General features: G+C 41.0%; 1 protein-coding gene across 1 annotated transcript in view; it reads right to left on the bottom strand.

Annotated features, from left to right (window-relative positions):
* Window positions 1-17,090: 17,090 nt before the first annotated feature.
* The window catches only part of KIAA0825 (KIAA0825 ortholog), a 515,459-nt gene continuing 511,453 nt past the window's right edge, over window positions 17,091-21,096 (bottom strand). The window contains exon 20 of the mRNA XM_089679161.1: window positions 17,091-18,213. Coding sequence (XP_089535287.1) covers window positions 18,111-18,213 — 103 coding nt within the window. The 3' untranslated portion in view covers window positions 17,091-18,110. The remainder of the gene's footprint in view (window positions 18,214-21,096) is intronic.

Here is a 21,096-nt window from a genome sequence, read left to right as displayed (position 1 = left end):
TGTATTTTCCCCTTTAATATCAATGACAGCATGCAGTCTTTTTTAATAGTTGTCTATGAGCCCCCGAAGTCTTGCAGGTGGTATAGCTACTCATTCTTCTTGGCAAATGCCTCTGGGTCATCCAAAGTCTTTGGTCGTCTTGCATGAACCGCATGGCTGAGATCTCCCCAGAGTGGCTCGACGATATTTAGGTCAGGAAGCTGTGATGGCCACTCCATAACCTTCACCTTTTTCTGGTGTAACCACTGGAAGTTCAACTTGCCTTGTTCTTAGGGTCATTCAGTGCTGGAAAGTCCAAGAACATCCCATGCGCAGCTTTTGTGCAGAAGAATGCAAATTGCCTGCTGATATTTTCTGATAACATGCTGCATTCATCTTGCCATCAATTTTCACAAGATTCCTAGTGGCTTTAGTGCTCACACATGCCCATAACATCAGTGAGCCATCACCATGTTTCACAGTGGGGGATGGCATTCTTGTTGCTATAGGCCTTGTTGATCTCTCTCCAAACTTAGCGCTTATGGTTGTGACCAGAAAGCTCTATTTTGGTCTTGTTACTCCAGATTTCAGTGTGCCAGAACCTGTGGGCTGTGTCAAAGTGTTGCCGGGCATATTGTAACCAGGCTTTTTTGCGACATTGGTAAAGGCTACTTTCTGGCAAGTTGACCATTCAGCTTATTTTTGTTCAAGTATCATCATACTGTGCTCCTTGAAACAGCCACGTCATCTTTTTCTAGAGCAGCCTGTATTTGTCTTGAGGTTACCTGTGCGTTTTTCTTTGTATCCCAAACAATTCTTCTGGCAGTTGTGGCTGCAATCTTTCTTGGTCTATCTGACTTGGGCTTGGTACCAAGAGATCCCTAATTTTCCATTTCTTAATAAGTGATTGAACAGTACTGACTGGCATATTCAAGGCTTTGGATATCTTTTTATTGCCTTTTCCATCTTTATAAAGTTCCATTACCTTGTTATGCAGGTCTTTTGACAGTTCTTTTCAGCTCCCCATTGCTCAGTAACTAACCTGCTCAGTGCATCCACATGAGGGCTAACAAACTGTTTGACTATTTATACACATGCACTAATTGCAATTTAAAAAGCCACAGATGTGGGAAATTATCCTTTAATTGGCATTTTAACCTATGTGTGTGTGTCACCTTGTATGTCTTTACTAAGGCCAAACATTTCAGGGTATATAAACTTTTGGTTAGGGCCATTTGAGTGATTTATGTTATCCTTATGATTTAAAAAGAAGTCAAACAACTATATGATAATAAATGGCTTAATATGATCACTATGCTTAAAAAAAGACAGTTTTCTGGCATAATCAGTCATATTTTCAATATTAGTGGCAAAATTTCATGCTTTCTGCCAGTAATGCAAATTTTTGAGCAAACATGTATGGAACGCTTGCTTGCAAAGGTCTGCCCCTATTAGTTTCCGATTCCCAGATGGGACTACCACAGCAAATCCTATGTCTTTTGTTGACTGATTTAGTTTGATCCTATCGCATTTATGTTTAAAAAAAACCCACCCTTTTGCCCATCTGTGGTGAATCAACTTCTAACATATGTCTCTCTCCCAGCCCTCACATAAGACATAGAGAGAGAGAGAGATAAAACTGATGCTATCGTCACATTTCCTGAAATACTCCTAGCCATTAAATCGCTCAAACTGTCTAAGGCTCCAGGCCCTGAATGTTTCACAGCATTTTATTATAAGACTTATGTATGACTTATCTCTTGGATGGGAAAAATTAACTCAAAGAACTACCTTATATTATAGAGCCATCTATAGAGTAAAGGCCCACCATGTATATACATGGTTCTCTGGGGGATTCTCTGTCTTTGATTGTGCAAAATATAGGACATGATATGGTTTTGAAGAGATTTAATAGCAATGGATGGAACTGGGGTAGGAAGAGTGTGGAAAAGATATGAGTTTTGGTAGGCTGTTCATTTAATTTAAGTGTTCTTTTATGTATGGTCACAAACTCCCTTATTATTGTTGTGGCGGTCTTTTCCCTTTGGTAATTTTGTTTCCCCTCTTATGAATTTAATGTCTTTAATTTAGTATCATCTGAGGGACCACTAGTGGAGAGCTTATGGTCCCCTCTCCTCTGTGCATGTCCTGCTAATCCTTCCAGCCTGGTCATTGTACCTACTCCGTTTGTTCCATCATCTTTTTCTTTTATCTCTGACCTCACCATCAATGTATGTGGACATCCATCAGCCTAGGTTAGATGCCACTGGGGGTTATTTTTGTAAGCAAAAGTTTTTTTTGTTTTTCATGTATATATTATTTGTTCTTGAATATATAATATTGTTTTATATATTTGTATATTATCGTACTGTTTTTTCTCTAGTAGCCACAGCCACTTGTATTTCCTGAACCCCTGAAGAAGTTTTATGCAAAATGTGTTGGGTCAACAATCCACACTAATTCGATCTTCTCCCCCTCTGTTATATGACCTGTTATATTATGTGGCCCTGCTCTATTCTGTGGATGGTCTGGCGGATGTTATCCGCCTATTCTCCAGGATGAGTCCTCTTTGTGAGCACATGCAAATAACCCTTTGTCTAAATACCTATTCTGCAAAATGTCTGCGCAAGAAACACCTGTTAAGAATGCTCTTCAAGGGGGATCACCTGTTTGGTACAGCCCTGGATAGTTTATCCATGAAGTCACTGGGCAAACACTTTTTTGCCAAAGCAAAAGTGGGTTAAATCTCAACCTGAAAAATCCTCTGCCTCTGTAAGTAAAAATAGTTCTTTTCATTCCCCACTGGCCTAAAAATACAAGATAAAGCCTAGGACCCACTTTCACAACAAGCCATGGACTCCAATATCAGCCTGCAGCCAAGTCCTCACAAGGATTGAAGGAATGCCCAAACTTGGCAGATTGCCAGTACACCTGATGGCCTTTGCAAACACTCAGAGCCAGGTCATTCAAGATGTTTCAGTCTAGGGTTACCAGAACTACTAGCTAGAGTTTCGTTATCTTCCCCCATCCAACTTCCTGTTGTCAAACCTGCCAACATCCCCACAAAGATCTCCACAGTGCTCTGACACTTCAAGGTGGCTTCAGGGTTTTTACTCAAACCTATTTACAGTTCAAAGCACAATGACTGCACTCAAATCACCTCTTTCAAGGGGTAGTGGCTCTGGTCCCAGAAAAGGAACATTTTCAGTCTTTTTACTCAAACCTATTTACTAGTATATTTAGTACCATAGTGCAGGATTTATCTTTCATTTTCCCCAATCAAGTCTGGATCAACTTTTGGCCTGCAGTGTAATCAATGGTCAAATCTCGTCCCTGGTGATTCTCTTTCAAAGACTTCGCTTCCCACTACTTAGTAAAATTGTTGCCCACATTATTCCCCTTTGACCTTGTGGGATTTCAACCTGTGTTTTGTGGGCTCCCCAGAAATTTCCTTATGAGCTTGTCAGTGATCATCCCCCTGTTTTAGCTCAGTCACAAAGTTGCCATTCTTGCTGCCATCACCTTAGCATAATGTGTTCCAGAGTTAGAGTTTACAGCTTTAACCTGTAAAGAACCCTTCCTTATACTGCATAGGGATAAGGTTGCTTTGAGGACAAAATCCTCCTTTCTACTAATGTGGTTTCCCCCTTCTACCTCAATCACGACATTGTCATTGCATGGGGGTATTCCTTAACCTCTTGCCTACCGGGCACTTTTACCCCCTTCCTGCCCAGGCCAATGTTCAGATTTCAGCATTGTCACACTTTCCCTGACAATTGCGCAGTCATGCAACAATGTACCCATATGAAATTGGATAATTTTTTCCACACAAATAGAGCTTTCTTTTGGTGGTATTTAATCACCACCTGGTGTTTTATTTTTTGCTAAACAAATGAAAAACAAACCCACAAATTTTGAAAAAATAATGTTTTTCTTAGTTTCTAATATACAATTTTGCAAACAGGTAATTTTTTCCTTCAGTGATGTGTATTGATGAGGCTGCACTGATGGGCATTGATAGGCAGCTCTGATGGGCACTAATAGGCAGCACTGAAGAGCACTGACTAGCAGCACTGCTGAGCTCTGATTGGCAACACTGATGGGCACTGACTGACAACACTGATGAGCACAGATTGGTGGCACTGATGGGCACTGACTGGCAGCACTAATGGACACTGATTGTCATCATGGATAGACCCTGATTAGCATTGATAGGCAGCACTGATGGGCACTGTTGAGGCTGCTCTGATAATCAGTTTCACGCTTGCCGGTTATCAGCAGTACTTTCCTCGTGCTGTGACAGCTATAAAAACATGCTATAAAACATACAGTATCTAATTAAAAAAACTTCATAAATTTAGGCCAAAATGTATTCTGCTACATGTCTTTGGTAAAAAAAAAATCCCAATACGTGTATATTAATTAATTTGCATGAACGTTATAGCGTCTACAAATGACTGTATATATACTGTTATTTTTATTTACTTTTTTATACTAGCAATGGCAGCGATCAGTAACTTATAGTGGGACTGCGATATTATGGTGGGCATTCTGACATTGACACTGGGTGGGAACTGACTAACTGCAACTGACATCTCCAGTTACACTAGTACAGCGAACAGTGCTAATAAAAAGCACCTGGTCAGGAAGGGGTTAACTTTTGGGGCAATCAAAGGTTAACTGTGTGTTAGGGAGTGTTTTTACTGTGAACTTTGTTGCGGTTCACTAGGGGATGTGCTGGCTTTTATCTCCCTGATTTGCAGAGAGATAAAAACCAACATATCTCAGCTGAAAGGAGAGAGATCTGTGTTGTTTACACTCACAAATCTCTCCTGTCAGCTGCTCTGCCGATCACCAAGTCCCAGCAATGAATCGCTGTCCAGGGCCCGGTGATTGACACCTAGAGGAGCCAGTGACAGTGAAGGTAGGATGGCGCCCCCTACACGGAAATGCAAAATCATGTGTATATATATATATATATATATATATATGTGTGTGTGTATGTGATTTTGCACAAAAGTAAAACTGCTACAGGGCGGTCGGCAATGATTAAATATGTAAAGTGCTGCATAAATTGACGGAGCTATATAAGTACCAGTGATCTACACAAATATAATAAATATTAAACTATTTTGAACTTTTCAATTACATACTTGTATCGGTGATGCAAATAGTACTACATTATTGATTTAACATGACATCCAGGCAACTAGCATTTATGGAAGTAGAACACAGGAAAGGCAGCTACTATATATACTCAGTACAAGTTTCCTTTAAAGTAAACTTATGCTTTGCCTGAAATAAGCACAGTGGTTGAGTAAGAAGATGATCTCAATGCTGCATTCATGTTGGTGTTGGAGACCAGAACACAAGATCTGCGGTGATAAGGAGACCCTCCAGTTGTTTTGCAACCAGCGTGGAAAACAGCTTCTCATATGCAGAAACGGTGGTGTGGCAATGGAACTCAGAGTCAGCCTATCTGCTCTGCACTTTAGTCCCTAATAGTTTCTAATTTGACATGCAGCTAGACCTTTAACTAGTAGAACTGACCATCAGATGTCTAATTTGGTTCTAGCCTATGCTGGTTATTGTTTCTAGCTATAGAATCCCAGACCAGAAGGGACAGGATTACCTAAAATACTAGGAGTCGCATATAATCTCTATCACAATAAACAGGTTCACCTACTAACATACTGTAAATTGCCCAGTAGCTATTTGGCACAGTGCATGTGAGATAATAAGAATAGAACAGAGATAAATCTGTCACCAGGATTTAGATACACACTCAAGAAGATATGGGCAGCTGCAGTTAAACTATTAGAACATAGAAATATGTCAGGGTCCTGTCCACGGCAGAAGTTCTGGAAGATCTGGCATTTCTGCCAGTACTCTGCATGGCCGCTGGAGTACACATTAGCCTCAGTTTGTTGCCAGATGGCCTTTATAAGGAGGCTCATCACTTCCTCAAGTTGCCCTGTTCCTGTTTCCTGTGATTCTGACCTGTGATTTCCTGTTACCGACTTGGCTTGCTCCTGGACCTGTCTACTCTGACTTACCCCTGATCTGACCTCGGCTTGGCTTACGGATACTCTCTCTCTGACTCCTCTGTGTATGACCTCGGCTATCCCATCTGACTACGTCTGCTCTGATTTCCACCTGGTACCTGACCTTGGCTTGAACCGACTACCCAGTAAACATCTAAATCCCGGAAGGGCTTACATACCACGCACAGGCGCCTCCTGTCTGCAGACTTATCTCCGTGCACCAGCTGTGCTTCTGAGTGGACCACCAACCAGCACTCCTACAGGCGACCTGTGCAACTTTGGGCCAGACTTCCACTGTACCACTCTCAGGGGAGTCTGGAACTTAGCCGCAAGGGAAGCCCTCTCTCCATTGGCCTCCATCACCAGGTACGAAATAAAATATTTGCCCAATAGTCTTTGCTTCTTGTCTGGGTGAATATGCAGAAGCAGTATCAGCCTCTGGGTGTACATCACTCAGTTCTCTGTCTGTCTCTCCACTTCCTCCTTCTGGGGTTTCTGACTCAGGCGCTCAGAAACAGAAAGTGACATATATAAATAATTTATGAGAACATTAAGTATCAGAGCCACCTACAGACAGTAGAGGGCAGCAGATCCCTAAACAATATGCTTGTTTTGGGTTGATCCAGGCAGTATGGAAACCAGGGGATCAGCATGACAGCTCAGAAACTTGTTACAAAAGGATGTCAGCAAAGGGAACCAGCATATTATTTTAAAGATATCTAATATCCTAGCCCATAAAAAAAACCCTGTATAAAACAATACATTCCATAACTTGCTGATATTTGTTTCTGGGCTTTCCATTATGCTTACACTTCCAGTGTTTACATTTAAGCCATTTAGTAATTTTATTAGTACCTATACATTCATTTTCCACCATCCTCAGTCCAAGTTTGTTCTCATATCTCATTGTCCAACATGCTTCTCTCATTGTTATACCTTATTCTCTACATCCTTCTTTTTCCAATCATTCTAAATTGTCACGTTTGTAGAGCTGTAAATCAGAATACAAGTAAAATCTCCTGAGAGCATTTTCAGTTAAGCAGTGTTTTATAGCTGCCGATTTCAGAGCCATATGTCCCTCCTATATATTGCTGTAATTTATATGTGTTAATGTGAGCTGTGCTGTACTGAAGCTTATGTCTTGATTATATAAAGGAAAATTCACATTCAGCCGTACCATCACATAAATTAAAAAATTAATTCTATACACGAGCATGTGCATTTGTAACAAAGTCTTTACACTACCCCACCCCTTTTACTGCCCTAATTTCCACAAGCAACCCAGCACACTTCTCATCAGTGATTTAATGATTTGAATATAGATGTTAAAACATGTACCAGCAAAATATACAATCTGTCATTGCTGACTGGTGTTTTAGATAAAGATAAATATCTGGCTGTTATGCTGATTCAATGGTTACAGTTTTTGCCTGTTACTGTATTTATTGTAGGTCAATTATTATTATTATACAGGATTTATATAGCGCCAACAGTTTGCGCAGCGATTTAAAATATAAGGGAGACAATACAATTACAATACATTTCAGTACAGAAGGAATATGAAAGCCCTGCTCATGGAGCTTACAATCTAAAGGAAGGGGGAAGTGATACAAAAGGTGATAGCTGTGGGGGATGATCTGGCGGAGATGATTCAAGTACAGTTCTTAGGTGGAGGTGGGGTAGGCTTCCCTGAAGAAGTGAGTTTTCAAAGATCGCCTAAAGGCAGACAGGGTGGGGGCTGACCGGACATGCTGTGGTAGGGAGTTCCAGAGGATGGGAGAGACTCTGGAGAAGTCCTGGAGGCGAGTGTGGGAGGAAGTGATGAGGGAGCTAGAGAGGAGGATATCATGGGAAGAGCGGAGTGGGCGATTTGGGTGGTATCTGTGGATGAGGTTGGTGATGTAGCTAGGGGCAGTGTTGTGGATGGCTTTGTAAGCTGTGGTTAGTATTTTGAATTTTATACGTTGGGTTAGTGGAAGCCAGTGGAGGGATTGGCAGAGAGGGGCAGCAGTCACTGATCGGTTGGTAAGGTGTATGAGTCTAGCAGCAGCATTCATACACTCATACACCATAGACTGAAGGGGGGATAGCCTGTGTAACGGTAGACCAGTGAGGAGGGAGTTGCAGTAATCAAGGCGGGATATAACCAAGGCGTGAATAAGTTGTTTTGTGGTGTCGTTGGTCAGGAAGGGGCAGATTTTGGAAATGTTCCGGAGGTTGAGGCGGCAGGATTTAGCCAGTGAGTGGATGTGGGGCCCAAAGGAGAGGTCAGAGTCTAGAATTATTCCTAGCACCCTGGCATGAGGGGAAGGACCAATGATTGTGCTGTTGATCTATGGCTCCAAGTATTGGTCAATGACTCCAAGTATTTCTAAGACTACCAAGCAGCTAGCATTTTTAGAAGGTAGTCAGGAATGTCAGGTATCATATTTCTCTTAGTATATGTTTCCTTTAAATTAATATTTAGAATTGTCATATCCAGCCACAGGTGAGTCCTAACATCCTTTTCACATTGCCTTTTAGCACAGGCAAAGCTTAAGTCATAAACTTTTCAGTTGAGCCCATGAGAAACAGTGAAAGTTTTGTCTGTGGCAACAGAGCTGTAGACACACCATAATCTCTGTCTACATGAGTGGATAGTTTCCAGGACTCATGATGACCATATAATACAGTGTATGTTTGAGGTATATTTATGCTGATATCTACAAGCCCCCTCTCCACAAAGTAAACTTTAAAGTGTATGTACAGCCAAATGTTTTATTGTAATCATACAATACATGACTTGTATTCTTAGATCATGGATTATATGCAGGCTACCTTCTGATGATTAGCCATGAGCAAAAAAACTAGGGCTGCCCCTAGAGCATACCCATATAGCCCTGCCCACTCCCTGAGACTCCATTTCTTTGCTAGTATCCTTAACTGATATCCTTGGCATAATTGTCTTTTGGAGACAGTTTTTTTGATCTGTGAAGCTTCTATTAATATCTTACTGCAGATTGCCCTGGGCTATCTAACAGCTTCCAGATACGTTATGTATAAGTACAGTATATCTTAGGGTCCGCTATACGGGATCAGACTGCAATGTTTGCTTCAGGCAATGGATATTTAGTTAGGTGTTTTTAAGCCCTTTTAAAGGCATTATTTGTTCTCACATGTCCTTCCCTGGAACCAGCTATTGCTGCCATGTCTAGAAAAGAGCTTTATTAACTGCCTTACACCAACAATTTCTAAGTTTCTAAGTTTCTATCCGAACATATTCAACTAAGTCCCAAAATCAAATGGGAGCATTTCCCAATACTGGACTTAAAATCTCTACACAGATTTCTTACCAAAATTATGGATTGAATCAACAAGATCTTGCATTGCTTCTTTCAGACAAGGGGAATTCAGTAAACACACAAAATTCCTATCTACACATCCCCGTCTTCCTCAATGCTTTCTGCATCTTGCTGTGGGAGATTACTTCCAATTTGTAACAGTACCATTAATGCTCTCATTTGCACCCTGAGTGTTACAAAAGTGCTTGCCTCACTTCCGGCTCTTTAGGGCATTAATGTCACAGATTACCTGGACAACCTCTTGCTGAAGGATTCCTCATCCACAACTTTGTCAACCATTGTTCAAAGGATAATTCAGTTCTTTCAAAGCTTTAGCTTGTTAGTCAGCCTTCCAATGTTTTCTCTACAGCCTTCTTGGCGTCATCTGGAGTACTTGAATCTGATCTTGAACAAGCCAGAGTCTTCCTTCTTTAGTAGAAAGTTGTTTCCTTAAGGTCCCACACAAGAACCCTGAAGTCAAAATGGCACCCCTCGGTTCACTTCTGCACAAGGGTTCTAGACTTGATGGTAGCCTCTTCCGAGGCAGTTCCCTTTGCCCAGTTCCATTCCAGACCTCTTCAGTTCAACATACTTACATTGTGAAACAAGCAAAGCCAAGCTTTTGATCACTCAGACAGAAAAGCTCTCCCTGACATTGTGTATCTGCAACCCTGCTCTACAATTAGGAAATGAGTTCCTTCATATCCCCTGGAAGATGCTGACAACTCCCTCTCTAACTGTCCCCAAAGGACTCAAAACTTGCCATCAACATTCTGGAACATCAGCTTATCTCTACAACAGTGGATTACTCTTCTGTAAGGTTTCCCAGTCAGGGTACAATTGGACAATGTCGCAGCAATGGCCTACATAAACCATCAAGGGCATCAAGCTGCATTTAAAGAAACAAGTCTTATACTCTCCTGGGTGGAAACTTGCATTCCAGTTCTATCTGCTGTCACATCCCTGGAGTGGCAAGTGGGCTGTCATTGACTAGACCCAGGGGAGTGATCTGTGCACCCAGAGAGAGATCTTTTAACATCTCTGTCAAAGGTGAGGAAAACCAGAAGAGGACATCCTGGCCTTTCAGGTTCAACAAAAATCAACAACAAGCTGAACAAATTCATGGTCAAGATCATGGTCTGGGATACTCTAGCCTTTGCAGTGCATGCTTAATTCAAGCTGGTTTATGCCTTCCTACCAATGAAGATCCTTCCTTGACTACTGCGCAAGAAAGAGGAGAAAAATTCTAGATTCTGGTGATTCTTTTCACACCACATTGGCACATAGAATATGGTACGTAGGCATACTCAGACCTTTGGAGGTCAAGCCTTGGTCTCTTCCAAACAGACCAGACTTACTGACCCAAGACTCCCTATTCCATCCTGCTTCTTAGTCACTGGCTTTAACAGTGTGACGGGAGTGACTTTTGGGGGTGGGGGGACCCCTGTCTCAGCTCCTCATGTTCCTCTTATGTGTAACCCACCCTGTGTCTGTTAGGGGTACAGGGTGGTCTGTCCTGATATTGTGTAGACATGTATAGGTGGGGTGGGGGGTTGTCCATTGTTCACTGCCAAGTGCTGCATTCCATTTTTCTATTGTGTCTTGCTTGCCAGCAAACTATTATGGGATGTAGGTGTTCCTCCATTGTTCACTGCCAGGTGGTGTATCCCTTTGTTCTATTGTGTGTCTTGGTTTGGTGGGGGGTGTTTCCTGCAGCCCTTCCCCCTGATGGGTCGGCCTGCTGTTTCCTGTTCCTGGTTGTATTTCCCCACCCTGTGTATATATCTTGTGTTTGTGTTAAAATAAAGGAGTTGACTTCCTGTCTTAAGAAGAGTTTGGTGCTGTCTATTTCCTGTATGGTCAGCGGTGGGGTCCGTGGATGGTGTTAGGACAGGGAAGTGAGAGTCTAATGGAAATACCCCAGCGCAGTCAGAGTCCGGTTCCATTACAACAGCCTGCTGTTGAAAGTTAGGTCTTAAAGGATGGGGTTTTTCTCACAAACTCCCATAAGATTTACCATAGCATATGGAATGGTTACATTGCCTGATGCAATGAAAGGAAGCTGAGTCCCAGGGCCTTTTGGTCTTTCTTCAGTCTGGTCTTGACAAGCATATGGCCCTGACTACCTTCAAAGGGAAAGGTTTCTGCTTCATCCATTCTATTCCATAAATCTCTTGCCTTGCATTCCTTTAATAGGGAGTTGCACATATAATTTTCCCAATTTGATCACCTTTTTCACCTGGTATACTCTCTGTACTTTATGGACCTCCCTTTGAACCAATTAGAGATATTTTAATGTAAGACCTCACTTATAAGGTTGCCTTCCTACTAGCCACTACATCTGGTGTTTCTAAAATGCATCTATTTCCTGTATGGAGCCCTTTCTTATTTTGCAAAAGGACCAAAAAGACTAAAACCACCCTTCCTACCGAAGGTGTTCTCTTCTTTCCACCTCAATAAGGACATAGTTCTTTCTTTCCTTTGACGTGTCCCAAAACATAATAAGGAAATTGCTGTATATTGACTGGATGTGGTTAGGGCTGTCAGGGTCTACCTAACAGCCATGCCTATGTTTTACCTATAGGTCTTTGTAGAGGGTACCCTGCCTACTGATCAACCACTGCCAGGAGTATCTAGCAACTTATTTTCTGGTCCTAAGTCCTTAAGGAAAGGGTTTCTCCCTTCTCCATCATTCCACCAAGTACCTTGGTGTCTCTTTGGCTTTTCAGCATCAATTATCTGCTTCCCAGATTTGTCCCTACCTGGTCCTCTGTGCATACATTCTACAAGATGGATGTTCAGACCATGGATGATGTGAGTTTTGACTGAAAGGTGCTTCAAGTTGTCATCTGAATGTTTTTTGTTCTGGTTCTTTAATCTTTGTTTTTCGTTTGGGACTGTTGTCAGTTTCTGTTTGTTATGTTGTTGCCTACCCCTCAAATTTATTGCTTGCATACATTCCATGGCCTGTATCCTGTACTGTACGACTAAGATATTAGGAATTTATAAGGTTATTCTTCCCTACTATTCAAAGAAAACAAAATAGGAATTATGACTTACCTGTAAATTCTTTATTTTAGAGTACAGTTTAGAACACAAGCCCATCGCCTCTGTGTCTTGATCACTCCCACACACTATTGTGTGTAAGGTGTGCTGCCTTGGCACCGTAACTGACAGGTGTGAATAGGCTCTTAAAGGAGAAGTACAGCCAAAGCTCATTTGGCTGTTCTTCCCCTGTGGATCATAGGAGTGCATTTTGTTATGCACTCCTGTCACCCGTTTTCAGCTGACAGTGGGCTAAAGTCCGCTGTCGGATGACATAACTCAGCCAGTTCAGTCTGGAGAAAGATCACAACCACATGGTCGGGATCCACCCAGGAGCCTGGACCGGAACCTGGCTCAGCCTCTCAGTGAGCTGCTGAGAGCCTGAGCCAGCTGTTCCCACCCCCTCCACAGCCCATCGCTCCAGTGAGCACTGGGGGGGGGGGGGGCAGAGCAGAGAGTCAGAGACTGACCGTTTGGCCGAAAGAACTAAGTGATCAGCAGTGTTTGATCACTCAGTTGTCACCCTTTCCAGGGGGAAACAGATGCAGCATCGGATTGATGCTGCAACCACCTAGGTAAGTATAATTAAAAAAACAAACACCTCTTTTAAGCAACAATATCTGATTGTTACTTTCACAGGCTGTTCTTCCTGATTTTCTTTTTGCTGTATAGTGACTGTGTTTTACCATTTCCTCTCTCTCAATGCAAGCCTACTTGCCTTTCCAAAGCTATAAAAGACTTGATTAAACCTATCACTAGAAAGCCACTAAAGGCAGAACCTAAAATGTTTATTTGAACTTTGAAAAGGTGGAACTGCTAACAAGTTAAACATACAAAAATGACTTTCATGTAAACTTTTTAGTAACATCTAGAATATAATAGTATTTATAGCAGACTATGCTATCGAGAAAATATTTTGCATCTTCCATTAAAATACTTTATATTTCTTGTTTAAAGAAAATATTGGTGTATGTATGCTTAAAACAAGTTACAAATGTTCTTTACTCCTCTCAGTTCATATTTCTCAATATGCCAATGTAAAACCGAAAAACATTACTGTGCACATTCCAGATCTGCTGTTTTATGCATTACTGCAATAAATGAATGAAATTTAAACTGCACCCGTTCAAGAGAGCACGTGAATATATATTGTAGAATAACACATTTAAGCAGTTTCTATAATAAAGTGCACTTTAAACAACATAAAAATATGCTGTGGAGTGAAAACAGCAATGTTTTACGCAGTGTCTGACAATATTATACACTGTAGAGTGAGAGGCAGAAAACAAATTTCAATATCACTTTAAAAATGACACTCGCTATGCAGTAATAAATCAATGGTACGCCACTTAGTAATCTAAATTATATGCTTAGTTGCACTTCATTTTGCTGTAATTTGGCAGAATAGGTGCTGAATGTTTCAGTAACATTACCTACAAGCAAGATAGTTTACTTCTGATTTTCTCCCTAGTTGTTGTTATATTTTTGTGGACTTTTTAGATTGGTTATTCTGAATTTGTAGCCACAATATGTTAATAAAAAGGTCAAAAATGTACTAGTAAACAATGATCTTACAAATTGCCTTGTATAGGAAAATAAAGGGGTTTATCAAGCTAAGTGAAATTGGGCTACTACCCATAACAAGAGTTTGAGTTTCTGTTGTAGTTTAGTCTGCACCAAACATTCATACTCATTAGTTGTGATGAGCAGCAAATCCACTTTTCTTTCTTCCAGTTTTTCTGTTGATTTCAACAGTGGAGTTATCAGTTTTTAGAGGGGCTTTTTTTTGTCAGAGAATAGGTGCAGGAACTCAACCATGTACCCCCCCCCAAAAAAAACCAAACAAACAACCCCCTCCCCCCCCAGCACGCATAGTAGGTATGACCAAATTTCACTAACAGTGGGAGGGTCTTAAAGGGGCATTAAAGTAGTTGTAAAGGCTCCAGATTTTTGACCTTTATGCATTCTATGCATGAAGGTAAATAAACCTGTGTGCAGAAGCTCCCCAGCCCCCCTAATACTTAGCTAAGCCCCATCATGATCCAGCAATGTGTATGAGGGCCTCGGCTCTCCAGAAACTCTCCCTCCTCATTGGCTCCTTTTGCTGTCAATCAGAGCCAGTGAGCCAATGAGTGGAGACAATTGGTGGGGCCTAGCCATGGCTCTGTGTGTGAATAGACATGCAGAGCAGTCACTCGGGAGCGAGCCTGCTTTGGTGCCCCCATAGCAAACTGCTTGCCCTGAGGGCACTCAGCAGAGGGGAGGAGCCAGGAGCACTGGCAAGGAAACCAAGAAGAGGAGGATCAGGTCTACTCTGTGCAAAACCACTGCACAGAGTAGATAGGTATAACATGTTTTGTTTTTTTTCTAAAAAAGCCTGCATTTAATATCACTTTAAATATGAGGAGTGCATTAGTCCAGACTGCAGAATTCAGGGTTGCATTACACACAGAGTGCAGGAGTGCGCTACCTACAGAGTGCAGAGTTCAGGAGTGCTCTACGTACAGAGTGCAGAGTTCAGGCGTGCTCTATGTACAGAGTGCAGAGTTCAGGAGTGCTCTACGTACAGAGTGCAGAGTTCAGGAGTGCTCTACGTACAGAGTGCAGAGTTCAGGAGTGCTCTACGTACAGAGTGCAGAGTTCAGGAGTGCTCTACGTACAGAGTGCAGAGTTCAGGAGTGCTCTACGTACAGAGTGCAGAGTTCAGGAGTGCTCTATGTACAGAGTGCAGAGTTCAGGAATGCTCTACGTACAGAGTGCAGAGTTCAGGAGTGCTCTACGTACAGAGTGCAGAGTTCAGGAGTGCTCTACGTACAGAGTGCAGAGTTCAGGAGTGCTCTACGTACAGAGTGCAGAGTTCAGGAGTGCTCTACGTACAGAGTGCAGAGTTCAGGAGTGCTCTACGTACAGAGTGCAGACTTCAGTAGTTTGCAATGTACAGAGTGCAGGGTTTAGGGGTACGCTACACAAAGAATGCAAAGTTCAATGGTACACTACATACAGAGTGCAGAGTTCAGGGGTGCACTAGGTAAAGAGTGCAGAGTTCAGGGTTGTATCACACACAGAGTGCAGAGTTCAGGGGTGCATTACATACAAAGAGCAAAGTTCAGGGATGTACTACATAGAGAGTGCAGAGTTTATGGGTGTTGTACATACAAACTGCAGAGTTCAGCCCTCTTTCACAGCTGCTTACTTCTGCATCCCCCATCAATATCTCACTGTCGCCCCTCTGTGCTCTGATCTCTGCACAAAACGCATCTGCCCTCATCTTCTTCCCCACTCCTTAAAAGCTTCACCATCTTCCATGTATCTAACTTTTGTTGCCATATTAAGCTGACGCACCCAGATAGCTCTAGTAGAGGTGGCTCCGCCATTCATTTTTGCAGGGAGATCATCCAATGGGGGCACCAGCATCTTGGCACCAGGAAAAAAAGGAGATCACAGAGGGCGCAGCCTACCATGCGGCCACTCCTGCCCATGAGTGCACTGCACCCCGGGTACCGACATCTCCCTTGTCCCTGTTGCACACTCAGTTGGAGTCACTCAGGAGATCCAATCTGTGGGAGCGGCTGGAAGACAAGCTGTCACTTGTAAACACTGAAGCTGGATTTCTATGTTTACAAGTGATAGAGGTGAGCAGGGAGCAGAGGTGATAGAATGGAGAACCACCAAGTTTCAGCTGAAAAAAAGCCCTGGTTTTTAGGATTTTTTTGTTGAGCATGTATATACATGATGTAGCAAAAGTGCTTAATTATACACAATGGCAATGCAATTTGGGAAAAATGGCTCTATACAGGGGTTCCTAAATGTTTTAATCTGAGGACCAAAGTAAGAAAATTGTTACTGTATTGGGACTTAAAAAATTATTTTTACCAGAATGCCAGAAAAGCCATAGAAAGACAAATAACAATGACCATATAATAATGATAAAAACACACACAGTAAGTAACACAGCTCTGTATTCTAATAAATCAGGGGGGGGGGGGGCTGCACATGAGAACCACTGCGGAATGCCATATATGTGCTATATTGGAGTTGTTTCTAAAGCAGTTAACATTGGGGCATTAGGAAACAATGTGCATGGTTCTGCCCATCATCCCAAAATAGGGAATAATCTTTTTATGTTTGACGTGTCAAAGGAGGAGAAATGTTAATAACTCCCTTTCTAACAAGGCTCTACTGTGCTACTCACTGGTTCATTAGAAGGCCTTTTTGTTACTTCAATTTTTGTTACTTCAGGCCCTACTTACCATAACTTTCTGAGTTATACTTCCTAGCAGATTTTGTGTAATACATACTTTGTTTATTATCAGTAATGTAGGATACCCAGGCAAAATATTTTCTTCATTTTAACTTAGTGAAGATACAATACTATAAATGTTTGCATTTTAATCCCTTAAATAGACAATCTAATGGAAGCAAGGATAAACATACTCTGGAGACAGGTCACCAATGAGGTAACACACATACTCTGTAGACTGGTTTCTGATGGTTTAAAAGGAAATATTAAACAACTGGCGTTGAGGGGTTAACACAAGTACACTGGCTACGGAAGCTGAGCCACGGACTTCTGACTACCTTTAGATAAGCATTCTGTTTTTTTATGTGTACTTTCAATATTTGCTCCTGTGTTGTCTTCTTCATTTTTGTCTGACATACACAACAGATGTTTATTTAAAAAAAAAACTCAAATACAGAGAAAGAAAATAGGCAAAGTTATTAATTACTTTTTTTTACAAAATGTAAACATTTTTTAAAGGATATTTTTTACATACAGGATAATGCAATATTCAGTTTACCAACTTATTTTTTGTAGAAGTACTTTACATTCAAACCAGTACAATGTGTAATGAAGGGCCAGTTGGTCAGATTATTGTTCAGAGATAGCTTTCACATTTTCAGGCAAATATAGCAGTAGATGGAAGATCACATTATCTACTGTATGGTGACATACTTTGTTCCTCTGGATTTTTTGACTGCCTCCAGCAGCAAGCTGAAAATGGGGTAACCGATGTTTCTGAAAAATGGATTTCAGCAGAAATAGCACGTCCTTTCCACTATATGATACCTTAGTCAAAGATTGTATGATTCGGAAATGTGACTTCTTCGGGTTGGGATCAATCCCATTCTCATTTGGATACCTTTCTGATTCTGCAGTAAATGGGTCTGAAGATTAAACTTTATATACACCAGACATACAGCCGGATTTCCATTACTGAAATCTGTAGTTGCACAACTTTTGGCATCCATACCCCTCTGCTTGGATCATCTTTTTCCAAAGAAGATTTTTTTAGTTTTACTGGTACTAAGCAGATTTAAAATATAGTGCCTCAGTGTTAATGAGTTTGTAAATGATTACTGTATTTCTACCAAAGATGGGAACACAAAATGCGTGGCTAAAATTCTACACAGGAAAGTTTATTCTGACACCTATAGGCACAAGCTTTCCTAATGGTAAATCTGATTATGCTTCTGTTGTATTATTTTATTATTTGTTGGAATTATCCTGCTAAATGAATGCATGTGTAGGTAATATGATGGCATGATTTTTGACCCCAATAATAAATGGGGTATTTCTGACTGAGTCTTCTTGCTTTATAAGTAGACTTCCTTTTCTTTTGCAAGGGATCTCCAACTTGTGAAAGCTCTGCTTTGATCTGACATTTTCTTTATGGACAATGCTTAATGGTAAACAAGTGATTCTTGTAGATGGACAATGCTATCACTGTATGGAAGACTGTTTACCATTTAAAATTAAATCCTTTAGATCTTTCAACACATTCTTTTCCTCTTCAGTTAGGCTCCCTTCATCTTTGGTCTCCCACCTGTTAAAAAAGATAAATAATGTAGTTTACAAAGTTTTAAACACATTGCCCTATAAGACTTTTGCAGAGTTTGGTGACGGCCAGGTAACTGTGGAAATAATTGATCAGACAAGCAAATTGACTAGCAGTTACTGCCAATTCAATGCAAAAATTGCATAACAAGGAAATTGTTAACAAGTTGACAATGCATGTTGGAAGGGAATCTGAACCAAGACTGGCATGAATCAGCACCATAGTATCTGCCCAGTAAAGCAAGTATCAACCTGATAGTTCAGATGATGCATTAGGTTAAGGGGTAAAACACATTCAGACTTAGTGCGTTATATTTAGGGTTACAGTTAGAGAGATGAATAGGGTTAAGTATACCATAAGTAAAATCCTTTTTGGTAGCTGCCCACCATAATAAGACGCCAATGCTCATTTAGATTAGGATATGGCTCTCCAAACTTTTCTGTACAAGGGCCATGTTGTAAAATGTATAAATATTCACAGGTCAAAAACAATAGTTTTATAATTAACTAGGTTCCCCCATCAGAGTTCCCCTTACATCAGGGTCTACATCAGAGTCCCCATTACATCAAGGACCCCATCAGAGTCTTCCCTTACATTAGTGTCCCCATCAGAATCCTTTATCAAAATGAGGCTTATAACATGGCTGTAGCAGCAAGGTGGGAACTGAGTGCCTGAGCAGGTCTGGATAGAGTAAGTTCTGTCTTCCTGTGAATGCTGGAGCAAGTACATCATTGGTTGCTAGGATGCCAGCGGTCCTTGCAACTAAGGATGGGAATGATGACAACACAGTAGGGGGAACCTGCGCTGAAAACTGTGGGGGGGACAGTTTGCGGGGTAGAAGCAAGACCATATCCAGCCTCTGCTAACCTGAATTCGCAGCCTTTGCACATTGGGGATACTGCACTGACCCTAACTGCCAGCTGAATAGAATCCTGTAGCGGGCTGTAAGTTTGAAGACACCTGGTCTGGGGGACTAATATAAAGGAATATTTACCACATTCCTTGCTCTCCCATGAGCTGGCACTCAACTTTCGTGCCACTCCCAGGTGTGCCCACGTACAATGCAGAACCATCAACTGCTGCATCTTGCAAATGCTAGTTGCCTAGCTAGTTATACTGGCTTCATTTGGCGACATCTGAGTTCCTTCTCAGGTGCATTTGACCTGTATCAACCTACTTCAAGCTGTTTCTGCATTCTCCTAGAGAAAGAAGCATTTGTGGCGTTACCAAAATCCAGTCAACACTGGACTCTACTGTGTTTCACTAACTAACCCAGAGCAAGTACAGATAGCAATTTGTGAAATTTCTTTGACTATGAGGAAACATAATTGCAACCACTGTTAATTTATCCATCAAATTTAGATTTAGTTTTAGTCACAGTCTTTTGACTAAAATGGAATTTTACTTTTAGTCATATTATAGCCATGAATTGTTTTAGTCACATTTTAGTGTACTAAAATCTCATACATTTTAGTTGACTAAAACCTCTGTTACATTTTAGTTGACTAAAATCTAATGGGTAAATGAAATTGTAATGCATTATTTAAGCATTTCTCTAGAATTTGTAGACTCATGTACTTCTGGAGCAAAAATTTAATAACATGTTATTATTTATGGTAATGCACAGTGCTAAGCATTTCACGATGCACTGCTGCCTTACTGGGAGGGGAAACACTCATCACGTGATTTGCAGGCTTTACAGGTGGAGCTCCGAGGAAAGTGGAAGTTCTTGTTGGTAAACATCCCTCCATCTCATTTTTGTTCTCTTTTAATTCGTTGATGAAATTTGGAATTGATTTTTGTTATAGTTTTTGTCAATTGATAAAAATCCGAAATTCATTTAGTTTTCATCACTGAAAACATGCCGCTGACAATATCAACAAAATTTTTTCATCAACAAACTTAACACTGATTACAACATACATATGTCTACCAGGCTGCTTTACCTATGATGGCTTTTCAACAGGTGAGAAGCAATTAATCACCAGGCAGATGTCTTAACAGGAAATATGTGACTGCAGAAGTCTTCACTGACCCTCAGGCTGTATTAGAGTTTTTTGTCCTGCAAAAGCCTGCCCTGCAGAGTTCTGGTGTCCCTTGTGAATCTAAACATATGTCCATTACACCCATAGTGCATACACCAAGTTAGATAAGGCTCTGCTCCCCTTGTAACTACTATGGCAGGTATTCGGTGCAGAGAGCTGACCACCAGGGACACTGCAAGACATAAAGTGCCAAGGATGGTCTAACTTTCCTGCATCTACCTAAAACTGAAACATTCATTTTGGAGGTTTGAATATTTTACTGTAAAATATTAAAAGATAAAATACTACTTCAGATGGTTCATTGTAACTTATCACTGGCTGTGATTGATTGTTCACTGTCAAATCATTGCATCATCGGTTATGACCTGTTAAAATGAATGTAAAGTTTACATTGTATGTCAATAAGCAGATTAATTTTAATAAATCAAAGCTGAAGGAAAATAAGCAAAAGCCTGCATGTGTTGCATTAGGTAACCAATCAGGTTTCTCTGTTCATGCTGAGTAAAATTGTAAAAAATAATCCAGCAAAAATCCAGCAATTGGCAGCAACTGAAATTTAGTGATATATATTTTCTATAGATTTTGTGAATAAGCCCCTATGTCCCTGTCACAGGTGATGTTTTGATGAATAAAACCGTATGTGCCTGTCATAGGCAGAGATGTGAGAAGTAATAAATGAAAATTACCTATTAGACAGTACATTCTAGTGGATTATTCAGGATTACTCAATGTCATCAGATATCATCCTTGCAGTAATTTGTAAAACAGGGTGATAAATAGTAGGGAATTATAATGTTCAAGTAGAGATAAAACAGCCTGCTAATAG

Source organism: Staurois parvus, unplaced genomic scaffold (genome assembly GCF_062004578.1).
Source record: "Staurois parvus isolate SC_StPar_1 unplaced genomic scaffold, SC_StPar_1.0 ptg000218l, whole genome shotgun sequence".
NCBI lineage: Eukaryota > Metazoa > Chordata > Amphibia > Anura > Ranidae > Staurois > Staurois parvus.
The sequence above is the reverse complement of the archived record's forward strand: the minus strand, read 5'-3'. Positions and strand labels throughout refer to the sequence as shown.